General features: G+C 38.0%; 1 protein-coding gene across 1 annotated transcript; it reads left to right on the plus strand.

Annotated features, from left to right (window-relative positions):
* The first annotated feature begins 233 nt into the window (after nucleotides 1–233).
* Nucleotides 234–13,470, plus strand: LOC134794034 (uncharacterized). Its single transcript, XM_063765738.1, has 3 exons — nucleotides 234–513; nucleotides 4,105–4,232; nucleotides 13,322–13,470. Exons 1-3 carry the CDS (start codon nucleotides 281–283, stop codon nucleotides 13,438–13,440), a joined length of 480 nt encoding a protein of 159 aa, XP_063621808.1. The 5' UTR covers nucleotides 234–280; the 3' UTR covers nucleotides 13,441–13,470.
* The last annotated feature ends 5,369 nt before the right edge of the window (nucleotides 13,471–18,839 follow it).

An 18,839-nucleotide genomic window follows, 5' to 3' on the forward strand; every position in this document is an offset into this window, starting at 1 on the left:
TTATTTTTAAAGTTTATAGTGAGCGAACTAGCTCAGAAAACTATCTTATTTAACAGATGTTACTGTCTAGGATTATAATGTACACTAGATAAGTAAATATTTTTGTAAAATTTATACTAAATAAAGAAATTTATAAAACAAACAAACAAGTTATTTCCTCGATTCTGTTCCAAACTACGACTGTTATGTAAGCTTTTTTGTGGAAAAAAAATATATTTCCGTATTCCAGATACTTAAATGCGACGACACCGTTGCTGAAATCACCTACATAGCCCTCGCAATGTTCGCCGGCTACCTCGTTACGTGCTCCCTAGCTACCGTTCTCATCATCAAATACATCGGGAAGAAATGGACTTTCGTGATCAACCACTTTATCTGCACCATTTTGGGGGTCATGGTTAACTACCTGAACATGTATGGCGGAGTGCTTGCGTTGGGGGCGGCCTCGGTGAATGTGACGTGTATGGGGATTGTAACTACTTATGCTATTGAATTGTTCCCGACATATATGAGGTGAGAAATGGATACTGTAGGTAGCTCGTGATAGTGATGTGCATAATCATCAGCTCCAGCTCCAGGTATATGCTCCAGTGTGATGATTACAGGAGAGAGGACATTCCTCGCTAGCCCATTCATAACTAATTGATGATTCGAAAAGCGTATAGTAATTTTGCTCTTCTAACGTCACAGATAACGACAGATTTTATTTGCAGTGTTCTTCTTTCACCGAAGACCTAGTAATAAAATTAAACACTAAATATAATTTCATTCGTTAAAGTTCCGGGAAACTCATTGGTAGTTGGGACAAATCTAAGATTCCTGCGTTACAATCTCTAAAATCGAGGTTTCGTACTCGACTGTTTCCTCTTCCAAAACTTTACCAACCGTAACCAAATTTGGAAATATAAATGATTATGAAATTATCTGTGTCGGAATGTTTTGCATTTTTAACCGCCTTCAAAAAAAAGGAGGTTCTCAGTTTGACCCGTATGTATGTATGTATGTATGTATATTTGTTCGCGATTATCTCGCGTTTGCTGAACCGATTTTGATGCGGTTTTCAGAAAAGTGTTTGTTACATTCTGGAGAAGGTTTTAGTATATACATAGATCTGAGCTGATGCTGAACCCTGGCTGTACCTAGTGGAACTCAGGTGTGGTGCAACATAGGCACACGCTGTTTTGGTCATCCGACACGCCTTGATGAGCACTTGGGAGAGTCGTACCCAAGATGGAGCTGATGCTGAACTCTGGATGTACCTAGTGGAACTCAGGATGTACCTAGTGGAACTCAGGTTTGGTGCAACTTAGGCACACGCTATTTTGGTCATCCGTCATATCTTGATGAGCACTCGGGAGAGCAGTACCCAAGATAGAGCTGATGCTGAACCCTGGCTGTACCTAGTGGAACTCAGATTGGCGCAACATAGGCCCACGCTATTTTGGTCATCTGTCACATCTTGATGAGCACTTGGGAGAGCTGTACCCAAGATAGAGCTGATGCTGAACCCTGGCTGTACCTAGTGGAACTCAGGTTTGGAGCAACGTAGGCCCACGCTATTTTGGTCATCTGTCACATCTTGATGAGCACTTGGGAGAGCAGTACCCAAGATAGAGCTGATGCTGAACCCTGGCTGTACCTAGTGGAACTCAGGTTTGGAGCAACATAGGCCCACGCTATTTTGGTCATTTGTCACATCTTGATGAGCACTTGGGAGAGCAGTACCGTACATAGAGCTGACGCTGAACCCTGGCTGTACCTAGTGCAACTCAGGTTTGGAGCAACATAGGCCCACGCTATTTTGGTCATCCGTCACATCTTGATGAGCACTTGGGAGAGCATTACCCAAGATAGAGCTGATGCTGAACCCTGGCTGTACCTAGTGGAACCCAGGTTTGGTGCAACATAGACCCACGCTATTTTGGTCATCCGTCACATCTTGATGAGCACTTGGGAGAACAGTACCCTAGATAGAGCTGATGCTGAACCCTGGCTGTACCTAGTGGAACTCAGGTTTGGTGCAACATAGGCACACTTTATTTTGGTTAACCGACTTGTCGTCGTGTGCCTATGTTGCAGAGTTCCACTAGGTGGGTCAATCAACTTTTTTCTAACCGCCTTTAAAAAAAGGAGGTTCTCAGTTTGATCCGTATGTATGTATGTATGTATGTATGTATGTTTGTTCGTGATTATCTCGCGTTTGGCTGAACCGATTTTGATGCGGTTTTCAGAAAAGTGTTACATTCTGGAGTAGGTTTTAGTGTACAGTACATGGATGGTTTGAAAAACCAATTGGACCCGGTAGGTGGCGACGCTATCGGTGTACCTACCAACAAATTTAAGTTGCTGAAACCGATTTAGATAAAATAGTGGGAGTGGGAGTCGGACTCGGACTGGGACTGGAAGCGGGAGTGGGAGCAGTATACATACAAATCGTTTAGCACCGAAACGTCATATTATGTTTTGTCGTGATTATCATCGAGTTAGACCATCACCGACATTACTAGGTAGTTACTAGCCCAAAACTAAATGGAGAAGTTAGCAAATTAGTATTTTAGCCCAAAGTACCTATAACTAAAAAATAATAAATAAAATAAAATACATTAATTAATTAAAAATAAACAAAAAGAAAACTAAACAAAATAACTTAATTAATTAACACCGACTTCCAAAACTAAGTAATTACCCGGATGATTATTAATTTTCTTATTACTAGGTATTAATTACTTTTTAGCAGAAATTTGCTTTAAGACGGGATAGGGACTGGACACGTATAGGGGTGCCATATACAAATTATTTTGTGCTTTTCAGTGGATTGGTTTTTTGAAGGCGGTTCCCTTTTTTACTATTTTAGCCATGTTTGAAGGGCTCTAACGCCTTAAAAAACAAAAATATCAAAGAAGCAAAACAGTGTAACACAGATATTGACAATATTATTCTGTACTATTAGAAGTATTTGAACAAATTAAATTATTTTTCAGAGAAATATTTTAATTTGTTTTTATCAAGTAGAAACACTACTATATAAATTATAAACTGAAATAAATGTCATATGCTAAGAAAAAGTGACCAAGGCCTCCAGAGCCCCAGGCTGGAATCGAACCAGCGTCCTCTGCTATCGCGGCAGGTGCCTAAGTCACTCGGCCACCGACGCCTCGACTCGGGCGAGAGGACGCTGGTTCGATTCCAGCCTGGGGCACTGGAGGCCTTGGTCACTTTTTCTTAGTATATGACATTTATTTCAGTTTATAATATTATTCTGTGTTGAAAAAATCATTGCTCTAGCTTCAAACACGAAGGAGGAAACAGTAGTCGAGTACGTTCGTATGGAGAAATAACCACTCCTGTTACCTCTTAAGAGCCACAGGAACCCGCCTCGCCATACTGCCGTATTCGAACTTCAAGATATTCACAAGAGACGACACGTACTAGATCCATTCTAGATACGTTATAGTTTAGATATCAACTAGTTCTCTTTTGCAGCGCAATTGGGGCAACCAATGTCACTTTTACTTTAGATAGAGTAAGATATCTATTAGATGTGAATTGGATCTCTAAGTCATATCCTGTGGAAATCGTTCAACAGTATCTCCAGAATCGCCCAAATGTCAAATTTGACAGGTTAGATCTTAAACATATCGTTATCGTATCTTGGTGATGTCTAAAAGATGTCTAATAGATGTCTATTTCAAAATCCGAATCGGGCCCATAGCCGCTAACATAAATATATAATATATAATCGAAGTAACGTCCTTATTTTAAAACGACATGCCTTAATTATATGAAACTTGGCATTAAAATTTACATAACATATACATATGTCTGGTACTGGTTATCGTTCTTCTTCTATTACCCGCTTCTTTGTAATACAATTTCTAACAAAGAAAGCTAGCACCAGACATTTAAGATATATGTTACCTACTTGAATGTTCATGACTTTCATGTTATTCTAGAATGTAATTTTGAAACGAGGGCGTAACTTCGTTTGTATGGCGGCGGCTAGATTCGTGGGACTCTTAGTTACCTAATAAGTATGTACCGCGTTATAATATAGGTATCATACCATTTGTGCATTGCCAAACCCAAATTATTATTATTTTTCAGAGCTATGGCGGTGTGTCTCACCATACTCTTCGGTCGAGCTGTGTCGATAGTCTTTTACAATACCATTGGCGCTCAGCTGCAAAATAACTGCTCTAATTTCATATTTATCTTGGCACGCTTGATTGCTTGTAAGTATCTGACACTGTGGAATATGAACCGTTTTAGGTATACCAAATTATAATTATAGTCTGGCAAATCAATTCAACAGTAAAAACTTGCTTTGGTTTCATTGTACCTAAATATCACAATGCCATTGTCTTTAGTTGACCTTCATTTTAAAACAACCGCCTAGTCCCAAAATGCCTAAATATCGAACAATTCCTTCTTTAAAAGGCCGAATGTCATAATCATAACATTTATAACGACTTTTACTCGTATTCATATCATCCAAGTCTCAAAATACCGAAATGTTAAAAAGTATGTTACAGCAAATGCCGATTTATTTTATCGTGGATCTTTTTTCAAATAGGTACCTATTAGCTCTTATTAAGTTTAACTACGCCTTAGGTGAAATTATTTTTGACAGTCTGCTGAAACTAAAGACTAATATTAATATAATATTGGATAATAAGTACCTATAGCACTCATGAATGTAGGTAATTTGACATTACATTTTGACATTTGAGAGAGGGTAGAACACCCGCACTGTCAATAACAGCTGTGTTTATTTTTGTCATTATAAATTATTTTGGGTGGAAATCACCTCAGTTTGTAATTTTTTATTAAGTCTACGGCGCAACAAGCAAGTGAAAATGTTATCCCGCGTCAGTACCCGGTAACAGTGATGCAAAACGTATGTTTTGCTTGCCGGCGGTGGCCGCCTGCACAACAACCAAAACACATTAGTGAAACACGCAGAAAACTTCTCTTCGATTGTCGAGTTTCCTGATAACTGGTGAAGATAAACAGTGTTTACGAGATAGTTATATTAGGAGGACTTGTGTTTTTGTGTTATATTACGGTTTCGTCTTTTTAGCGGAGGGTATGCTTATAAATTACTCCTCTAGCATAACAATTTTTGATGCACTATACGCCTTAACTTTTCGTCAACTTTGTTGTCGTCGGAATAGCCGAGTGGATACCGCGTTCGACATTGATGGTGTCGCGCTGTAAGTGAGCGTGGGTTCGAGTCCTCGATTTGGCAGAGAGATTAGGAACAACGAACTTTTTGCTTATTTTTTTTTCTGGACATTATTTTATTTTTATCTAGACTTTTTTATTTTTAATTAATAGATATTTGTGTTTTTTTTTCTTTCTTTTTGTATAATTTATGATGTCAGTTATTTTAATATAATGAATATGTAATGTTTTTTTAGTTATAAAATCATCGTAATAGAAGTTTTTGTAATTTATAATGACTATTTGTATTATTTTATTGTATTAATGTTTGATTAGTTTTGTTTTGATTTGCTGACATTTTTCTTTTTACTATTATTTGAATATGACAATGTGTTTTACCTTATATTTATGTGGGTTTATTTGAAATAGGTAACTAAGGTAAATTAATATAAGTAATAGGATTAGTTTTACACAGCCATATTTTAAAACAAAATATTTAATTAATTAGTTAGTAGAGATTGTATTGAATTGTTGTCGTTTATTGATGTCTTGATTATATACATATAGTGTAGGTATTGTTTTTTTTTGTTGTTTTGTTTTGGCTGGATGTATTTTAATTTTTAGTTGGTTTTTACGTGCGTTATAATATGAGCAGCCCCGCCAAAGCAACGTGCCCGTATTGTCCGGGATCACCTAAGTTGTACGTAGTACCTCGGGGACTTAATGTTCACATTAGTAAAGTGCACCGGGATGTGGTTCACCCCCCTAATTCGGGAGCTGATCCTAGTTTAAACCGTGCTTCGCCGCAGCCTGTTCCAAGCATAACAGTTACGTCGCCGGAGGCAGTGGGTAACTTGGAGGTTTTACCATCCTTAAAAGCGAATGTACGGGTTTTGAGGCATATACCGAAGGGGGCGCGAAGTCTCGCCGCTGGTAAGCTGTGTGACGTTATAAATGAGGCGCTGCGTACAAATGAGGTCCAGGATTGGTTGGCCTTACTTTCTTTTTCTTTTTCTGCCTTAAGGGTTCCTGAGAGTAAGGTTAACAAATCTTTAACAAGTCTTGTCAAGGAAAATATTGAAAATATGGATTTATTCCTTCCCGACGACAGCGTGGGCCATAAGTCTAGTTCAAAATATCGCGCAATAGAGGGCAAAGTTTATGATGGTGATTTAAGGGGTGCAGTCCGGTTGCTCTTATCAGAATCGTCACTGGCGCCTATGAACGACGATACATTGAGCGCGATGCGGGATAAGCATCCATCCCCCTCTAAACAGTGGTGTTTCCCACCAGAACCGGACCAGAATAGTGCCCATTTGTCAGTAACATCAGATGAGGTGGCTAAGGCGTTAAGCTCCTTTTATAATGGTTCTGCATCTGGGTTGGACGGCCTAAGTCCGCAGCATCTAAAGGAGCTAACGTCGTCGTCTGCAGGTAATAACGGGCCGCGCTTGTTGGAATCTTTAACTTGCTTGTGCAATTTCTTCAGAACATCCCCGACGTGGCAATTCGTTGACGAAGCAAGGGATATCGACCGTGAGCTCAGGGCGACTTTGGAGTTGGTTTTGAATGTGGAGCTTAGCAACACACAGTGGGTTCAGGCTGCTCTTCCCATACGGTATGGTGGTTTAGGGATGCGTGCGGTTGAGGGGTTAGGGCTAGTCGCGTTTCTTGCGTCGGCTCACGGGGCTGCGGATCTTGCCACTCGCATTTTCCCTTTATATGGTGGCAATTTTCCGGTCCCGTTAGTTTCTGATGCGCTAGCGAAATGGTCGGATGCTATCCCCGGTGACAAGCGGCCTGACAATCCAACTATTCAGAAGCAGTGGGATGACTTGTGGAGCAAGCATGTCTATGACTCGCTGTTGGGTGTTGCGTCGGGTGCTGACGTGGCTCGCCTTAAAGCCCTTGAGCGACCAGAGTCTGGAGCGTGGTTACAGGCCTTGCCTTCGCCGCAGCTTGGGACGCTCTTAGACAACGATTCTTTGAGGATTTCAGCGGCTCTCAGGTTGGGGGCAAGGGTGTGTGAGGCCCATCGTTGCCGTTGTGGAGTAATGGTAGGGGAAGATGGGCACCACGGTCTGAGTTGCCAGAGGTGTGCTGGGCGGTTCCCGAGGCACCACTCGATTAATGAGATCGTGCGGCGTGCTTTAGTGTCGGCTAACGTGCCGTGCGTTTTGGAGCCGCCGGGGCTGAGCCGCACAGACGGTAAGAGGCCAGATGGACTTACCTTGATTCCGTGGCGGAGGGGGCGCTGCCTTTTGTGGGATGCAACTTGTGTTAGCACGTATGCTGCATCTCATTTGAGGCAGACCACAAGCTGTGCTGGCTCAGCAGCGGAGTCCGCGGCAAGGGCTAAGCACGCGAAGTATTTCGCGCTGGAATCCTCGTACGACTTTGTGCCGGTGGCTATCGAGACGGCAGGCCCGTGGGGGTTAGAGGCTCGCGCCTTTTTTAGGGAATTGGGGCGACGTTTGCGCGAGAGGGGCTGCGATCCTCGCTCTGGGTCGTATCTGGTCCAGCAGGTTTCCATTGCAGTTCAGCGGGGGAACGCAGCGGGAATAATGGGGACCTTTGAGCCGGGTACGATTCAGGGTGGTTTATTTTAGATTATTTAATAATGTATGTATTGTGCTGTGTTTATTTGTAGTTTTAGTATATAAGTTAGTTTATAGGTATTTATTGTAATGTGTTTGCTTGACATATTTTTAATAAAAAATTTGACATTTACGTATTACGACATCACGACATTAACGACGATTTGAAGTTTAGGCATTTTGAGAATGTGGTACTTACCTATGGCTGCTATTTAACTGATCACCAGATTTAGTAAAATTTAATACCAAAAAAATCTACTTTACCACCCTAAAATAATAAATGACCACCAAAATTATAACACCATTTTAATGTGAAATGATTACCAATTTTATTACATTTTACTATCCTATTAAAGGAAATGACACCAAACTAATCATTATTAACCCAAAAATTGTAAATGAATACCAAATTTCAAACCCCATTTTAATGTGAGATGATAACCAAATTTTTACATCTTGCTATCCGATTAAATAAAATGACACCAAAATAATCATTGTGAACCCAAAAATAGTAAATGACCACCAAAATTAGAACTCCTTTTTAATGTAAAATTATAACCAAATTTTTAAATCTTGCTATCCTATTAAAGCAAATGACTCCAAAATAATCATTGTAAACCCAAAAATAGTAAATGACCACCAAAATTGTAACCACATTTAAATTAAAAATGTGCAAATATTTAATCTATTAAATTAATTAATCCACTTCGTCACCTTTTTCTAGTAGCATTTCATTTCTGTAACAGTCGCAGTTCTAACCTAACACACTTTTCTAGTACCATTTCGTTTCTGTAAGGGGCGCAGTTCAAACCTAACCTAACCCACTTTTCTAGTAGCATTTCTTTTCTGTAAGGGTCGCAGTTCAAACCTAACGTAACCCACTTTTCTAGTAGCATTTCTTTTCTGTAAGGGTCGCAGTTCAAACCTAACCTAACCCACTTTTCTAGTAGCATTTCGTTTCTGTAAGGGTTGCAGTTCAAACCTAACCTAACCCACTTTTCTAGTAGCATTTCTTTTCTGTAAGGGTCGCAGTTCAAACCTAACCTAACCCACTTTTCTAGTAGCATTTTGTTTCTGTAAGGGTCGCAGTTCAAACCTAACCTAACCCAATTTTCTAGTAGCATTTCGTTTCTGTACGGGTTGGAGTTCTAACCTAACCCACTTTTCTAGTAGCGTTTCGTTTCTGTAAAAGTCGGAGTTCTAACCTAACCTAACCCACTTTTCTAGTAGCATTTCGTTTTTGTAAGGGTCGCAGTTCAAACCTAATTTAACCCACTTTTCTAGTAGCGTTTAGTTTCTGTAAGGGTCGCAGTTCCAACCTAACCTAACCCACTTTTCTAGTAGCATTTCGTTTCTGTAAGGGTCGCAGTTCAAACCGAACCTAACCCACTTTTTATTAGCATTTCCTTTCTGTAAGGGTCGCAGTTCTAACCTAACCTATCCCACTTATCTAGTTAGAAAGTAGGTTAGGTTAGGTAAGTAAGTATGTACGGGGGATTGAGCGGGAGGGGCTAGTAATTTTGGTATCATTTTACTTTATTTGGTAATATGTATACAATTTTTGGTAATCATAGGGTTATTTAGGTGAAAATATCGCATTAATTTGGTCTTCAAGATTTGGTGATCATTAATGATTTTTGGTGATCATTCAATATATTTGGTCACAGATCATATAATACTAGTACAGATACCCAATCCCATACTAAAAAAGCGCACCGTCCTAAGTATCTTATACTTGTAGCTAATTTTTTAGTTCACAGTGACAAACTAGATGGCGCATGGAGCTAACAAAACTCTTACGACAAACATGAGTTGAAATAGCGTCGAAACACCTCTCTTGCGACATCTGTTGTAGCTTTCACGCACTAAACCTACAATCACGTTCATTTTTAAGGTTCATTGTTACTAGATGGCGTTTCAGACATCGGCGACAAAATTAAAATCTATTTACATACTTTAAGTTAATTTACGATTATGAAATCAATTTGACATTTTTGTTTTTTTTGGTTACATTTTTTGTATTGTAAATAGAAGTTTGATTGGGTACTTTAGTAAGGGGTCAAAGTTTCCTTACAAATCACAGGTCATGTTCTTATCGCTTACCTTGCTTCGGCACGACGAGCGATCGAGTAAACCAGCATAACTGTGACTTTGAGATACACAATAATGCATAATCAAAGAGCGACTCTTATGCTGGATTGAAGTTATCTAGTAGGTACTATCAAATAGAAAAGACCATGACCATTTTGTGTCAAAAAGGAAAGGCCAACACTTACAACAAATACCTAAATACCTATGGAAGTGTCTCCTTAGACAGTTTACACACTCTTGCGGTTTCAGTATGTGGGTATAGTGTCATAAGCGCTTAATACCTAATCCCAATTTCAAGTGAAATAATCAGTTATCAGGCAAGTCGGTGCCACACGGGGTTAATGACCTCAATAATTCCGCTGATACGGATATGCAGTGGGCATTCCGGGATTTGTGTTATATTTTATATTAGGTACTTCCTTCTACAATGTTTCTGATTTTAATAAGTGAATGAAATATTTTTATATTACAGTACCCATAATAAATATATTAATGAACATGGGTGAAGGTTCTAAAATAAACACTACGCAAATAAATTTAAAATCACAACATGCGAACGTAATGGTCCGAGGAATATAAATAAACATATTTTCTAATAGAAATGGATTAACAACCAATTCCTTATCATTAAACTCGAAAAGGATACACGACTCAAACAATAGAAAATCTCACAGTGACCTTTGACAAGCCAGGTAGTCGGGTAAATGGTTATTTATCACTTTAGATAAGTATATTTTGAACAACACTATACTTATTTAAACTTTCACAATTTGTTCATGTATTTAAGTTTTAAGATTTACCTCCGAAGTCTGAAGAGGACGGCGTTGACGGCGGCGACGGGGCAACGCCGTCCTCGAAACGTCGGAGGTAAATCTTGAATCTCGTATTACAAGTGATCAATATCACTTAAGATTCTTAATTTCGCTCGTCTATTTCATAAATAGCATGTCATCGTTTTGAGAACCGGTCTGGTATAGTAGGTAACCCTGCCTATGAAGCCGATGGTCCGGGTTCAAATCCTGTAAGGGCATCTATTTGTGTGACGAGCACAAATATTTGTTCCTAAGTTTTGGGTGTTACGTACGTATATGTATTTCAGTATTTATAAAAACATATTTATATATTAAATACGGAGGTCTTATTGCTCTACTGTGGGATTTGACTTGGTCAATTTGTTAAATGGTGTTCTATCTAAGATATATCATTTTCAACAATCGAGTAACAAAATCGTGCGCCATAAATGTGCTCAAAATTAATAAATCGGCCCGTACTCCCCGTCGCGTCGTAGTCATGAGTGCAGTAAGTAATTGTCGGAGTCCGTCCGTCAAAAAAGTTCGTCTGAATGCCAGCGGGCCCAGCGGTAGGCAGGCCCCGCGACCCGCGAACACCGAATATTGCATGGGCATCTTTCTCTTTTACTCATCGTAATTAGAGTGGCATCAGTCCTACCAAGCTATTTTATTAGTGTTATTTAAACGTCAAACTTCTATTAAATTATGAATTAAAAAATACTCTTGCACAGTCTGTGCTATCAAAATCCCTGTCAGTTTAGCTTGGTCTAACTCTCGAAGTCTTACAAACTTCGATTTTCGCGGTTAAAGCCGATCGTTGTTTACAACTTAAGGAAATTAATAAACTAGTGGCGCTGTGAGCAACGTGGTTTCCGGTAGGCCCTCTGTAGACCTCGCGAGCATAGCTTAAAACTGAATAAAAAAATAACGCGACGCCGTTTAGAATAATTTGGAAAAACTAAATTAACAAAAAGTTAAATAAAATATTGTATGCTTTGCATTCGCTTGATCAATTAACAATACAAAATTTACGGTTGAGAATGTCTTTAGGCATTAAGTCCGCCATTTGTACTTTATTTCTGCAATAAAGTTTAAAAAAATAAATAAAAATAAAATAATATAAAATTTTAGTGTAAAAAATTACAAAAAGTTCACAACACTTTACTGGGGATCGAACTAGGTACCTCCATACATCAAAGCAATTGTTTGTCAACTGCGCCAATATAGCACTTAGCTAAAGATACGAAATTTGGCTACTTATTCTCGAGTACTACATACCTAATTATCTAAATACCACCTACACCAGCGTTACTAATTTTTACATTTTTGCCAAACACTGTAAATATCTCTCAAAAAGAAAAAAAAACTCTTATTATATTGATACGACTATTTGTTTCCGCCATTTTGAAAAAAAAATCAATAATCGAATCGAAAAAGAACTATTTCATTCTAGATTTTGGTCACAAAATTTGATAAGAATCAGTTGAGAATTGAACCGAGGAGAACGTCCGGACATACGAAAGTTGGCCCGAGTTAAAACGGAGACCTTCGCAAACGCTTCGGTCAATAAAGTGGTAAAATGCGCGTTTGACTTGGACACCAAGCGAAATAAAAACTTTCATTATTATGTAAAAAAAACAAAGCATTCATGTGAGTTTATTAATTTGTATTTTAACGTCAGGCAGGCTTACTTTAAAATAAGTAGGTACTCATTTAAATTAGGTATGTTTATTCACCGATACATTTTTTTACATTTTATACTAAGTACTTAAATTCCGAAATTTATAACTCAAATGTAATTATTCTAATCTAAATCAAACTTCACATCATGTCTTAAAACGAAAATCAAAACGTAGGAAAAGAAACCCACACTCGTTTCGTTTTGGAATGATTAGGTACTAGAATCGTAGGTCTTACTAGAATCGTGGTGGCTCCATCTAGTGACATTATTCAATATTACTTCGACAGCTCGACATAATTGTCCTGCGCTGTTGCTCATAACGTAGCCAGTCGCAATATAATTGTGGTTTCAAATTTTGTAAATTACTGCATTGAATTCGTGTTGTTATTAATGTTTGTATTTCATTTATAATGATTTTAATTTATGACACTTTAAATATCTCTTAATCCATCTTAATATGTAGTATAAAAATTTCATAATGGCTGATTGTGACATTTAGCGCCATCTATGATATCGATTTGACAATAATTATAACGCCTTCGGGATGGGAGGGCATGATTTGGTATTTGAATTCAATTTGAAGTGCAGTCGTTATTAAAATGGTGGTACTTTTGTAATTTTAGGCTTTATTTTTTTGGTGATCAGTAATTTTTTTTGGTACGACAGATTTCTTTATTTAGGGTACCAAAGTATTTTTTGGTGGTCATTATATTTGTAGCCCTTAACCTATTTTGAGAAAAAAAATTAGTCATTCTGAGATTCCGGCATGTTGACAATAATCCGTTTTAATAGATAGGTACATATCTAGGAATTATGGTAAATGGTTAAAATTAAATTAAGGTGCAATGAATCCAAAGCAAAAAATTGCCGTTGAAAACATTGTAGGCGCGAATGATCGATCTACTTTCACTGAAATTTTTAATTTCGCGCCTTTTTTTTAATGAGAGTAGCTTCACACGCGATCTATTTAGGTAAGTTTAAATAATCTCTTTTTACAGTTGGTGGCTTTGTTGGAATCTTTCTCCCATCTGACAGAAACAGAATGAAAAAAGAAAACGTGAAAATCGAGAAGAGCAAAGATAAAAATGAACCATGCAGCAGTTGCAGCACTACGTGAAATTCTAAAGGCCCTACAACATGGTGACGAATAAAGCTTCCGACGGTCCCATGTCACTGTGGTCAGGGCGCAAGTTAATTTGGTGGCAAACCGCCTACTACACGGTCAGAAACTGGCAAGGTCATGTTAGTCGGAAGTCTCGTTTCTGACCGTGTAGTAGGAACTTAAGATGTATTGTATTTACCGATGATGAGATTATTAATAAATGGATAAACAATACTTTTTTATGAATTCATTAATTTAAGGTAGTCTTATGTAGTACAAAGGGTCCAGCAGGCTAAGGCAGGGAGAAGTGGCCCCTGTGACGAATATCGGATTTTTATAATGTCATTTGTTGGCTATCTTATAATATAGAAACACCTTAACTTTCAGCCCCCTATCTTGAATCGTCACCGAGATAATGTCAAAAACGTCATTTTATGGACACATTTTTCAAAGTCGTTTTTCTCCTGAACTGTATAAGGTATAGCAATCAAACCAAATCACAGCTACAAAGAATGAGTAGGAGTATAACTCAGATTTTTTTAAATATCTAAAAAATAATGATTATAATGTCAGAGATTTTTTGACAGCTCTTTTGAACAAGTATTTGTAAAGGTACACCTATGGAAAAAATCACATAAACTGCAAATAGTATTAGCTACTACCATGCGAAAAATCAATTCAATATAATTGGTGCAACATACTTAAAAAAAAAAATGTCAACGAAAGTGTTTAGCTATCAAAGGCGTCTTTCATTCTGAAGGAGATTTTCTGTTTAAATGAGGTTTAATTTCGTTGCCTAGCAACAGAGAGTGTTTATTATGAACTTGACGCATGGCTGTCAAAAAAGTTTACTCAACTGCTGTAACTAAGATAACATTTAATTTTTTTTAAGTATGTTGCACCAATTATATTGAATTAATTTTTCGCATGGTAGTAGCTAATACTATTTGCAGTTTATGTGATTTTTTCCATAGGTGTACCTATACAATTAGTTGTTGAAAATAGCTGTCAAAAAAATCTCTGACATTTTAATCATTATTTTTTCAGGGAATTAAATATTTAAAAAAATCTGAGTTATACTCCTACTCATTCTTTGTAGCTATGATTTGGTTCGATTGCTCTACCTTATACAGTTCAGGAGAAAAACGACTTTGAAAAATGTGTCCATAAAATGACGTTTTTGACATTATCTCGGTGACGGTTCAAGATAGGGGGCTGAAAGTTAAGGTGTTTCTATATTATAATATAGCCAACAAATGACATTATAAGAATCCGATATTCGTCACAGGGGCCACTTCTCCTTCCTTAGCCTGCTAGACCCTTTAATGTACCTATCATTATAAGGACCCATTTGCATGCTGTCCAAGTCCGGGTCCAGGTCCGGGTTCAGGTCCAGATAAGAGCCCGGATCCGGGTCAGGTCTGGCTCCAGGGCCAGCTCCGTCAAAATCGAAATTCGAAATCGCCAAACGTGTAGTCATTGAAGAGTTCTGTTCTGATCATCATCAGCAGTTCCACTTCATCAAATGCGACAGTTTTTAATATAAATTCTTGATTTTCTGATGAAAATACACAAATCTCTATACGCATGCCTTTAAGATTTGAGGAGTTCCCTCGATTCCTCATGGATGCTATCATCAGACCTCGAGCTTGACAAAAATGTGGCTTAAAAACTTAACTTGCTTAACAAACATAACGAAGAGGACAAATCGCCAAATTTAATGTGAACTATGCGTCTAGTCCGGTGGCCGGCTGCATGAAACAAACCTGATCAAAAAATAGAATATACCTACCCTGTAGAGGTACCTGACATTTAGTAGCTTCCATCGCACTTGGTCGGCCTAGGCTTAACCTGGCACATTTTGTACAAATGGCAAAAACGTTGGACAAAAATTCATCAAAAAAAACCTCATCGAAAAATAGAATGAAACTTGTATGGTAGGATACCTGACTTTGAGGAAGTAAAAAAAAAGTGATCGGCCTCACCTTAGCCTGGCAGTTTTTGCAGTCCGACCAGATTTATTGAACCACGTGACAGCTACAATTTACCAACGGATTATAATAGCTAAAATAAATCTGTTGACGTGTGTTTTGGTCGGCCTCACCTTAACCTGGCAGTTTTTGCAGTCCGACCAAATTTATAAAAAAATCATGAAAAAAACCTATCGAAAAATCGTATGAAACATGTATGGTACGATAGCTGTCTTTGAGGACAGTAAAAAAAATGGTCGGCCAAATCCTGTGTTGGCAGGTTCTTGTGTCCGACCAATTTTGTGGTACCACGTGAGAGCTACAATTTACCTCATCGAAAAATAGAATGAAACAAACGGATTATAATAGCTAAAATAAACCTGTTGACGTATGGCTTGGTCGGCCTCACCTTAGCCTGGCAGTTTTTGTAGTCCGACCAAATTTGTGGTACCACGTGACAGCTACAATTTACCTCATCGAAAAATAGTATGAAACAAACAGATTATAATAGCTAAAATAAACCTGTTGACGTGTCTTGGTCGGCCTCACCATGACCTGTCAGTTTTTGCAGTCCGACCACATTTATAAAAAAATCATCAAAACAATCTTATCGAAAAATCGTATGAAACATGTATGGTACGATAGCAGCCTTTGAGGACAGTAAAAGTAAAGTAGTCGGCCAAATCCTGTGTTGGCAGGTTCCTGTGTCCGACCAATTTTGTGGTACCACGTGAGAGCTACAATTTCATCATCATCATTTCAGCCTATATACGTCCCACTGCTGAGCACAGGCCTCCTCTCATGCGCGAGAGGGCTTGGGCTATATAGTCCCCACGCTAGCCCACTGCGGATTGGGGACTTCACATACACCTTTGAATTTCTTCGCAGATGTATGCAGGTTTCCTCACGATGTTTTCCTTCACCGAAAAGCTAGTGGTAAATATCAAATGATATTTCGTACATAAGTTCCGAAAAACTCATTGGTACGAGCCAGGATTTGAACCCCCGACCTCCGGATTGAAAGTCAGACGTCATATCTACTCGGCCACCACTGCTTTTACCTGAGAGCTACAATTTACCTGATCGAAAAATAGAATGAAACAAACGGATTATAATAGCTAAAATAAACCTGTTGACGTATGGCTTGGTCGGCCTCACCGTAGCCTGGCAGTTTTTGCAGTCCGAACAAATTTGTGGTACCACGTGACTAGTGATGGGTAACTACCGGTAATATTTCCAAAGCGAGTATTTTCCCAGTAACGCTACTGGTAATATTACCAAAAACTGGAAATATGCGGTAAGATTCAGTATTTTAATGGAAAATCAAGGTTTTTTCGTGGTTTATATTGAGAATGGACAGTATTAACATCATTCATAATGAAAGGAAATGCAGGGCTATTGTCAAAAAGTAAATTACCAATATTACCAGTAACTTACTCAATATTACCAGGTATCTTACCAATACTACTAGAAATATTACCGCCTCGTAAATTCTACACAAACCTTTTTTACTTGTTCCAGATCAAGTTTGCTAGGTCCAAAATAAAATAAAATATTGGTATTAAAATCACTTTAATCACAACAATACTTATAATAATATAAATCAACAAACAAGAATGATCATAGTCCAATTACAATGATGTGTATATTAATTTAGGTAGGTTACATATCACAGTCAAATTTTGTATATGAACACGTGTTTTACGGCTTACATTTAACAACAATTAAATAATTCAAGTAATCTCAGTAAATCAGTCTTAGCAAAATCACACTTCAATCAGGTACTTAAACATTTTGTTCTAAAACGAATAAATCAGTTATTTTTAAACTAGATAATTGGATACCAACAATAAGAATCAATGTGTGCTATGGGTTCAAAATTGTCTCAAATGTTATATTTTCACGTCGTCCTAATAAAATTAATTTGTTTTTTTTTTTTTATTCTCATTCGTTAGTATTCGTGTCATTACTAGAGTCAGTAACCATATTATGTTCTAATTGAATATAATTTTCTTGGGCATTTTCACAATCATCTTCGACATCTGAAAAATCATCTTCAGAATCAGTAGAATCTGATTCATAAAGATCTTCATTTGTATTTTGGTTTATGGCTCTCGTTACTTTCGGAGGCGTTGATTCGTGAGTTAACTTCCAGTTATGTGAAATATATGTAAATTTTCCCGCCCTGTTTGTTTTGAGGCGGTTTCTTTTTTTTGAATGAATATTAGAGAATGTCGAGAATGACCTCTCTACGGCTGCAGAAGTTGCCGGGATTGTTAATATTTTAACAGCTATTTGCCCTAAAGCTGTGTTAGCAAACAGGGTTTCCCACCATGTGACAGGTTCCGCAGTTGCTGCCAATTTCCACACGAAGTCTTTTTCCCAAATGCCTTTGTGTGTCTTATAATCGGATAATTCCATTAGAACATTGGTTGATTCGCCTCCAAAATTAAATATCACCTCGCACCCGTCCACATTTTCTTGATCAGTCAATTGCATGCCTTGACTCTTGGGATCCAATATCGTTGCCGCAAAATGGATAGGCTTCTGAGCATTGCTCTTTCTTTGCTCATATTTTTCTGTTAAGGCCGGCAAACTATCTTCTAAAAGATCAACCGATTGCGGGTTATTCAACAATGCATCCAATTCTCTGAAAGCTTTGTGTACTAAATGGACTGTGTAGTAATCACCTTCTAAAGTGAAAATCCATTTGACTATTGGACTTAAAAAACATTCCAGGGAACGTAGTTCTGACCATGTCTCCTCGTTCAAAATTTTGTTTCTGAAAGTTCTCAAATTCGTTGTAGAATCATTTATTACAATCGTTTGTAAAATCATCTTTGATTTTATATAACTTTGTAGACACAAGAGATAGCTTCCCCACCTCGTCTTGACTGGTAACTGCAGGGAAACATTGATTGATCTTTCTTCGGCAAGTTTTCGGTACTCTGCACCAAGAATATGAGAACGAGTGATCGTTTTTATAACTCTTACTGGGCCTGCAAACATCTGGCGTACTCTTGTGATTTGCAATAAATCTCCTACTAGCAAATGTAGCGTGTGTGCTAAACATCCTGCCCATATGGTCTGATTATATTTCTCGTGCAAAAGGTGCCCGAGTCTGACCATATTCGCTGCATTATCCGTTACTATTGCAACAAACTTTGAAACGTGAAATTCTTCCATGACGTTGGTGACTTCTTCACATAAATATTCAGCGGTGTGTCTGTTATTTTTTGTTTCGATAAATTTGTAGAAATACGGCTTTGGAGCGTAGAGTATAACATTTAAGATAGACTCTTTCCTAATGTTGGACCATCCGTCAATAGCCAAATGAATAACACTGGCTTGATTGATTTTACTTGTTATATCACTCTGTACTTCTGAATATTCTTGGTTCAACAATGATGTAGCCAATGTCTTTCTGGAAGGTGGAGTATACAA

Source organism: Cydia splendana, chromosome 9 (assembly GCF_910591565.1).
Source record: "Cydia splendana chromosome 9, ilCydSple1.2, whole genome shotgun sequence".
Lineage (NCBI taxonomy): Eukaryota > Metazoa > Arthropoda > Insecta > Lepidoptera > Tortricidae > Cydia > Cydia splendana.